The 8271-nt window shown below is 53.0% G+C and overlaps 1 protein-coding gene across 3 annotated transcripts; it reads left to right on the forward strand.

Moving 5' to 3' along the window:
• Positions 1-414: 414 nt before the first annotated feature.
• Positions 415-7606, forward strand: LOC147190012 (microtubule-associated protein tau-like). Of its 3 annotated transcripts, XM_086138491.1 has the most exons (11): positions 415-581; positions 3266-3405; positions 3579-3616; positions 3725-3770; positions 3853-4100; positions 4197-4289; positions 4422-4514; positions 5137-5218; positions 5302-5408; positions 5769-5883; positions 6070-6247. In XM_086138491.1, exons 2-11 carry the CDS (start codon positions 3282-3284, stop codon positions 6096-6098), a joined length of 975 nt encoding a protein of 324 aa, XP_085994617.1. In that variant the 5' UTR covers positions 415-581; positions 3266-3281; the 3' UTR covers positions 6099-6247. The 3 variants fall into 3 exon arrangements, 2 of the variants coding, with proteins under 2 accessions (XP_085994617.1, XP_085994616.1); XM_086138490.1 differs by lacking the exon at positions 5769-5883 and having other exon boundaries at positions 6070-7606; XR_015104052.1 differs by lacking the exons at positions 5769-5883; positions 6070-6247 and having other exon boundaries at positions 4698-5218; positions 5302-5377.
• Positions 7607-8271: the final 665 nt, after the last annotated feature.

The raw sequence follows: 8271 nt of genomic DNA on the forward strand, positions 1-8271 counted from the left end.
TACGACTGGTCTCCGACTGAACTGTATTTTACTGTACTGCCTCCTGGTGGCCAAGACGGGCACACCAGAAGGATTGCAGCATTAAATCATGATGCAGAAACTGTTTAATGCTTTTCATTACATTTCACCGATTAAATTACCAGGTTTTATTAAGTCCAACATTATTAACAGACAAATATGATGAAGCAGGCAAAGGAGAAGAAGAAAACAAAGAATTAAAAGGAGCCACCGCGAATGTCTCTCTTCTCCAATGTTGTTTTTTCGCCCCCTTGTGGCCGTTCTGTTGACTGAGTGTGAGGGCGGGAACAGAGCAACACAGACACATTCATTCATTTATGTTCAAATATTTTTTGAAATACAAATAAAAGAGTGCGTGGTGGAAAATTTGTCGTTAAAAAATAGAACAAAGATGAATAAATACATTTAAATCAATTTACAAAAACGCTGGTTTGCAAGGCAGCCTCCGTTTCAACACAGGCGCGCGCCCCCCAGCGGCGTGAGCGTGCACAGCGAGGAGGAGCCGTGCTTGCGTGCGCGCCGTCCAGCCGAGAGAAGAACGAAGCGTCTCCAAGTGCACGCAGGTAAGAACCAACGCCGAGGCCCTTAATTCCAGACCAAAAACCCGGCCGGACCGCATTTAGCTCCACGCGCCAGGCATACACGCGCGGGCGGCACGGGCGCGCCTGTGTCTTCATTTGAGGTCATGCACGTACGAATCCACAATGTGCGTGTTCTATTTCTAAACGTATGCGTGTGTGTGTGTGTGTGTGTGTCTATGTGTGTTTTTTTCGCGCGTGGGCCGGCGGGCGTCGTTCGGCGCGTGCACGCGGAATCCTTCGAGCAGGCTCTCGCGACGAGCGTCTTTGTGTCGCGCGTGTCCGCTGCGAGAGCGCGCGCTGCTTTATTCTAGAACATGCAAGCAACGATGGTTGACACCATCGCCCCCCAACCCCCACCACCACGAAGAACATTCGAGCAGTCTGCCTTCGCCACCCGCCCCCTCCCTAAAAAAAAAAGATAAAGATGACATTTCCCTTGCGTGGCCTTCCATCACGCTCCAGCACAAGGTGCATGTATTAGTCGGCCTCTTTGGCCTGGCTAGTTTGGCGCCTTGAGATGCGAATGGCACCACAATCCAGTTTTTTGGGAAATGAGCAGTCGCTGGGCAGATTTTTTTGCTTTGCCTTACAAGAAAAAAAACTTGAGATACAAGCGCCACACGGTGACAGTGGCTCAACTCAACTTAATTAACAATAAGAACCGGTTTGGAAACTCGTGAACGAGTCTCCCGAAAAGAATCCTCCTGCTGTGACTTGCCACTCCCAGCTTAAGTTTGACTCGAAACCTAAACACAAAACAAATAGAATGACATAAAGAAGCAAACAAGAACAATCCCGCAATCTTAAGGCTAACAAACAATGAAAACAACATTAATACGCAAGTAGTTAACATTGATAGTTGCGCTTGCATAGGCAAAGTCTATTTGAACACAAATGATGGAGCAACACATGCAGACAGAGAATGACAATTCTTACCGAAGTATATTCTTTATCTTCTATGAAAACTGACTTGAGGAAAACCCTGCTAAATCGCAGCTCAGCTGTCACAGTCCCAGAATTTCTCATTTTGGAATAAATTTACTGTGATCAGCGACCTTAAAAATGTCATGTTACATCATGTTACTCAGTCAGTTGCAATCAAAGTTGACGACGACTACATTTGCACTTTAGGTGCGCCTCACACTGGCCATCAAGGATATGGAACAAAGCAATGAGGATATTCACCATGTGACGTGTGGGGTCACGCGGGGTCACGGTGCATGAGGACGGGTTTCCAGCTGACAACACATGCGCACAAGCACACAAGTACACACAGCTCCGTTGAAGTGAGAACTTCATGGTGAGGTTAGCGCTGTTAGCTTAGCATAAGTTAGCATGAGGCATTCAGGTGTGAAACTAGCGCCAGTGTTAGGATGTCAGGGGGCGCCAGCTTGGAAATTTTTGAAGAAAATTTCACACATGGCGGCAAAGAGTGTGCACGTGTGTTTTGCGTGTGTGTGCATTACATGTGTGTTTATGCTATGTTGCGCTTTGTGACTGTGCGCGTGTGTATGAGCAAGCTAATTTTTCCGGCAGCTTCCCAGGGTGGGCCTGAAGCGGCCAAGTGGGTCAAGACCAATCAAGCACAAAATGGAGCAGGAGCGGGTTGGGAGGAGTGGGTGCTACCTGGAGTGGCGTCCAATCCCAGGCAAGCTTTGAAGCAGCGAGCAGGACCTAGATCCCGTTTGCTCACGCGGGAGTGGCCGCCACAAAGCCGAGTGCAACATTTGTTTTGCGGCACAGGCTGCAGAACGTTTGGAAGCGTGCTTGAGCTCGAACGCGCTTGTTGTGATTGGTGCGAGGGCAGTCATCACGCGTGTGCCACGTTGGGTTCAGGGTAGCCCAAGGGCTCCCTTTTGGTGGCCATCGATGAAGAAGATTTCATGCCGGATGCAGCGCTTTTTGCCAATCTGGATCCAGAAGATGGCCTGCGTCAGTCCCCTATAAATTCCACAAAGATGACAGCCACTTGTTGTTTAGTCTCTTTGTGGCAGCCGGACGGTACCAAACGGTGCTTGGTGTCTCGACTGGCAGCTGGAGGTCGCCCCCTCTCGATGATGGCCACTCGAGCTCCACGTCGAACTACATGCAACGGGCAAGAATGCTAACACGTTAGCTTCTTCGACACGCGGCGGCGTCCAACGTCGGCTGCAAGGGGGCCGGTGAGCCCGGCCCCTCCCCTGCCCGTCCTCTTTGTCTTGTTCCGGCTGCTCGTTCATGCAGACGCCTCAATGGCGGTTTTGTCCGCGAGCGCTGAGGGAGCACCGCTTAAATGGGACACGCACGCGTGCGCACGCACACTGTGCGGCCTGACAAGGTCCCCATTACTGTGAAAAGTGACATCACCATTTGCTGTTGTTTGTTTGGAGCGAGTCGGGACACTGGAAGCCATCTTGTGCCGGAGGCAGCAAGTGGAAGGTGTGGGAGAGCAACCTCGTTGCCCTGGGGGGAAATCTTTGAATTAAAAGCACACTTTTTTTTTTTTTTTTTTTTTTAAATGTGAGTGTCAACAAGCTTAACAACAAGCGGCAGTAGTTTGGCAAATAGAAAGCAAAACACTTCCGGGCCACCAGTTTCTCTTGAGGGGCTCCGTTTCCATTGGGGGTGGCATCACACGGTCCTTCCTTCCAAATGACGTCGTGCGTCTTGCGTCTCCTCTTTCGCAGCTCTGCCATCGCCAGCATGGACCACACCGCCGCTAATAACAGCTACACGGCCGCCGCGGAAGCCAACATGGCCACTTTGAACCTCAACGAGCACCGCCACGAGAACGGCGGTGTCCCGACGGGACAGGCCAAAGACACAGGTGACCCAGAGCCCCGCCTCACTCGTGTCTTTCGATTGGCTCTTTCTGAACCCTGGTTCAACTTGGGCTCATCTTTCCAAAGCCAAAAGAAAGAGAAGACTCTTCGAGCTCTTTGCCTTCATTGGCCTTTTGGTGACCTTTTGCTGACCTCGTCCTCTTATTTCGTCCCGCAGCTCACGCCGCCAAGATGGACAACGGAGCCGCGGAGAAGGTACGTGATCGCCGGTCCTCGTTTAGCACTGATCTTAATGTAGTCCCGTGGCAGACGCATCCATCCTCCAATCTGGCAGTGTCTTCACTTGTCTTTTTGTGGTTGCAGAAGTCTCAAACTCCTGCAAGCAAAACGCCCGCCAGAGCTCAGCCAGGTACGTCAACGGGAGCGCGACCGCACCATCATAGAAACACAGCGACTCCCGTCACGGGACCGGCATCCGGTCTACTTTTCAGATGCTGCAAGCGGCCAGAGCAGTCCTGGCACGCCCAAGTCTCCCTCCAGCCAAGCGCTCGGAGGCAAGTCGGCAGGCGACGCCCACAAGGTGAGGAAGGTGGCGGTGGTGCGGAGTTCCCCGAAGTCACCCGGTTCCCTGAAGACCGCCGCCCCTCTGGCCTCCGCCCCACCCATGCCTGACCTCAAGACGGTCAAGTCCAAGATCGGATCCACTGGGAACCTCAAGCACCAGCCGGGCGGCGGCAAGGTAAGCGTGCCGAGCGGCGGAAGGATGGCTTCGGACGACGGTGGGGGAGGGCGTTGGTATTTTTGCGGTGACCCGGGGGTGCTCCTTCTTGCGCAGGTGCAGATCCTGGACCAGAAGGTGGACTACAGCAACGTCCAGTCTAAGTGCGGCTCCAAAGCCAACATCAAACACGTGCCCGGTGGCGGCAATGTGAGTCAGGCGTGCTTGTCCGCCTTGACGCTTATTAGCTGGCGCTACCTCGTTGTTGGGGCGCTCCAAAGCCGCGGCCGTGCGTGCTGCACTTTGCTTTCAGTGTGCTTCCTTCTTGTTGTTCTTATTCAGGTTCAAATCCTGGACAAGAAAATGGACCTGTCGGCCGTCCAATCCCGCTGCGGCTCCAAAGCCAACCTCAAGCACACGCCAGGCGGCGGGAAGGTGAGGCGGCCGTGTTAGTTGCGCGCCCCCCGCCGGAGGCCACGAACGTACGAACGCTCGCGTCCGTAGGACTCGGGTGTGCGGAGCGACCGCAAGGGTGCAGGGATGGGGGTGGGGCTTTGTCCAGGCACATTGGCCGTTTCGTGCGTGGTAACTGGCATCTCTGCCCGTGTTGACTTCCAGGTTGAGATTGTGGACAAGAAGTTGGACTTGAGCAACGTGCGTTCCCGCTGCGGTTCCAAAGATAATATTAAACATGTCCCTGGTGGAGGCAATGTGAGTAGCTCACTGCTGATTGGCTGCTGGACAGCCCAAGACCCTCCCCCTTCCTTCTCAAGGAGCAACCCCACACCAATCCTTACTCCCCCCCACCTGAGCGCTACCAGCTGCACTTTTGACACGAGTAGGCGTGTTCCTGAAGGGTTCCCTTTTGTGTCCGTCATGTGCCGTTCTCGTGGCAACGCAAAATCCATCATTTGGTGTGATGGACGTCCCTCAAAGCAGCTGGGAAATGTCAACGTTCCAACGGGACGGGCGGGGCGGGGGCGGCCTTTCGGGCACCGCGGGCGTTCCGTGTTTTGCGCGCCAAGGTCTTGAAGGTTGGCCTCTGTTCTCCCGTCAGGTCCAAATTGTCCACAAAAAAGTGGACCTGAGCAGCGTTTCGTCCAAGTGTGGCTCCAAAGATAACATCCGCTACAAACCAGGTGACGGCACGTGCGCGCACGCTCTCAAGCGAGTCCCTCCCACAATCGTCTGATGGTTGCGGGCGTTGTGTCCCCCCCCCCAGGTGGCGGCAACGTGGAGATCAAAAACGAGAAGCTGGAGTTCAGAGTTCAGCCCAAGGTGGGCTCCCTCGGCAACATCAGTCATGTGCCAGGAGGCGGCCAGAAAAAGGTACACAACAACCAACCAACTCCATCTCTCTGCCTGCCGCAAAACTCATTTGCTTTATTGCTTTTCTTGGCTGGAGGGAAGAACGTGAAACGTTTTGTTCAAACGTAAAATAATATCAGGGTAGGCGAATAAAAATGACATGAGGGCTTGTTGATGAGCCGCTGTCCGTCGCGTCCTCCTTGCGCTTTTCTTCCCCATCATGTACTCCTCATTATTATTCTCATGATGATTGTGATTTTTTTTTCAGCCTGCGCTTTGATTTGGTTTCTGTTGACGCCATCCCGTTTACTTTTGTTGCATGCGTCACCCTTCCCTGCTCAACCCCGCCTGCCCTGTTACCCTTCCCTACACCCGGTGTAGCGAGCGAAGGGGAAGAAAGGCGGGCCGGGCCCCTCGGACGGTCCCTCCCCCGCAGCCACCCCCCCTCACTCTCCTCAGACTGTCTCGCACGCGCCCGCCAAGATGGAGGACGCCAGTAAGTACCAGTGCGTCATCATCATCATCATCCTCATCATCTCCCTTCATGCAGGCGCTTGAAGTGGAGGAACTATCTAGGTCAGGCCGATCATTTCAATCGGGAGTGTTGGAGCAGGAAGACATCAAAAACAGGCCGGCGCCGTCACTGACGAGCGCCCGCGTTTGTACGTTTGCGTCCGCGCAGATCGAGAGCCACAAGCTGAGCTTCCGTGAGAGCGCCAGGGCGCGCACGGACCACGGCGCCGAGATCATCTCCCTGGAGGACTCGCCCACTCAAGAGCTCAGCACCGTGTCGTCATCCGGCAGCCTCAACATGGCCGAGCCGCCCCAGCTGTCCACGCTGGCCGACCGGGTCAGCGCCTCGCTGGCCCGGCAGGGACTGTGAGCCGCGGCCATTCCCTCCACCGCGTCGCCCTCCACGTCCTTTTTCTCACCGGACTTTTTGTAACCACCGTCATGTTTCGACAGTAATTCACATGAGAGCAGGGGTGTCAAACGCATTTGAGCTGGCGGGCCACATTCACCCCAATCTGATCTCAAATGGGTCGGGAAAGGACATTTAGACAGATATTTCGAAGGAGGGTTACCTTTTCATGTAAATGCGGCCCCTTTTTTTCTGTGAGGTGGGCTTTCTTTGCTGGCCAAACTTCACCGGGGCATCCTTCAAGAGCAGGCGTCAAATCCTAATGGACAGCCCAGTTCACAATGTCATTTTAGTGGTTATCAATGCGCCCTCTAGTGGGCAAAATTAGCAACGGTCATTACTTTGAAACACGGCAGTGTGAAGGTGTTCTCTTTCTCCACATAACCCAATCGGACCTCCGTCAGGCCCGCGGGCCCTATATGTTTGACACCCCTGCATTTAGAGCCTTTCCTCCTTGGGTGTTTTCAATGGAAAGTTCCGCATTCCATTGCGGGTGCTACAGGGTTGCCATGACTGCCGACGCTGCGTTCAAGTCAGTTTAGCTTCTTCCTTTGTGGCCATTTTGATTGAGGCTTTCCGCTCTCCCGCTCATCACTTCCTTGACCTTGTTTGAGATGAGAAAAAAAAATGTTGCTGAGGCGCCGTCGCCGTGCCGTCAGTCAGTCACTCTTCCGTTGCGTTGGCTTCGTGCGCGGGGATGGGGGACGGGGATGCTTTTGAAATGTCAGTTGCCAAATGAGGGACGGCAAGTGTATGATGAGCCAGCCTTTCAAAGCAGTATTGTCGCCGAGTCGAGAGAACCAAGCGAGTGGACTCCCGGTGCCGCCGTTCCGTTGTCGATGTCCGCGTATTTTTAGCTTCATGATTTGGCGGGTGTGCAAAGTCAGTTTTGTGTGTTGTATGTCTGTGTAGGTTAGTTGATTGACAGTCATGGATCTTTCTAAAGTTTAGGGCCAATGATGCTAAGACATCACTTCCTGCATGAAGCGCCAAATGGAAGCGAAGCTGAGCGAGTGCAGTTTGCTTAGTTTTTTTTCTTCACCCTACACGAACCTGCTGGATTTGATGCGTGTGCATATGCAGGGTAATGACGTTTATGTCCACCGCGTGTCGTGTTTTCATACCAGAGCAGAGGTGCATGCCAACTTCGTCGAATGTGTCGCTCGAAGACGACGACAAAGACGAAGAACTCCATGAGCCAGTTTCCATAGTAACCCACTCACGCTGTACAGTGGTGCAAATGTGATCGTTGTTGTGGATTTAATGTATGTGTTTGACAATAAACGCTGACCAGTCACCTAAGTCTCGTCGTATACTTAGAATTACTGCTGAAATCAATCACACAGCCTACAGACAAGTCAGGGGTGGTTCTGGGCTACAAGTTACACCAGGCGTCAGCGTGCTAACAGAAATAGAACTTGACTTGATTTCACTCACCCATGGGACAAAGTGTTGCCAGGAACGTCGGCCCGTCCATCCGTTGACTGGAGGGCAGGTGAAACGCCACTTTCAAAAGAGGGACGCAGCTCCAATTCAGTGAGATTTTGTCACACACGAAAACTGACAAAAAGATGGTCCTAAAGTAGGTCAAAAAAGTGCGTGGGGGGCGGGGGTCCATCAATTCAACCCCCCAAAAAATCATGGGCAAAATGTTTCGTGAGGCAATGTCAGGCACAATTGTGCGCAATCCAAACATTTCCAGTAAACGCCCACTTTTCGGTATGTTAGCGCCCTCTACTGGTATAAAGTTGACAATGCAGTCAGCTTTTCGGGGGGGGGGGGGGGGGGGCCAGTTCTGTTACCCGACTGTATGTATCCCATTCATTTTTTAAAATAACCCTGGCAGTGGTTTGGAAAGAAGGCCTAGCATAGTCAGATTAGGACTTAAACGGCAAAATAAAAGGTTGGTTCCCCAACCAGGCTCTGAGGTGCAATCAACTACCTTCCAGAGGCATCGAGTGG

This window comes from Hippocampus guttulatus, chromosome 19 (genome assembly GCF_054856545.1).
Source record: "Hippocampus guttulatus isolate MCC_2025c chromosome 19, RoL_Hgut_1.0, whole genome shotgun sequence".
Lineage (NCBI taxonomy): Eukaryota > Metazoa > Chordata > Actinopteri > Syngnathiformes > Syngnathidae > Hippocampus > Hippocampus guttulatus.

Excerpts from the sequence above, each read along its gene's own strand:
- LOC147190012 (XM_086138490.1), top strand. The coding sequence starts at position 3,282 with ATGGACCACACCGCCGCTAATAACAGCTACACGGCCGCCGCGGAAGCC. Across the intron at positions 4,290-4,421 it reads ACGTGCCCGGTGGCGGCAAT|GTTCAAATCCTGGACAAGAA; the intron begins GTGAGTCAGGCG and ends GTTCTTATTCAG. Across the intron at positions 4,515-5,136 it reads ACACGCCAGGCGGCGGGAAG|GTCCAAATTGTCCACAAAAA; the intron begins GTGAGGCGGCCG and ends TTCTCCCGTCAG.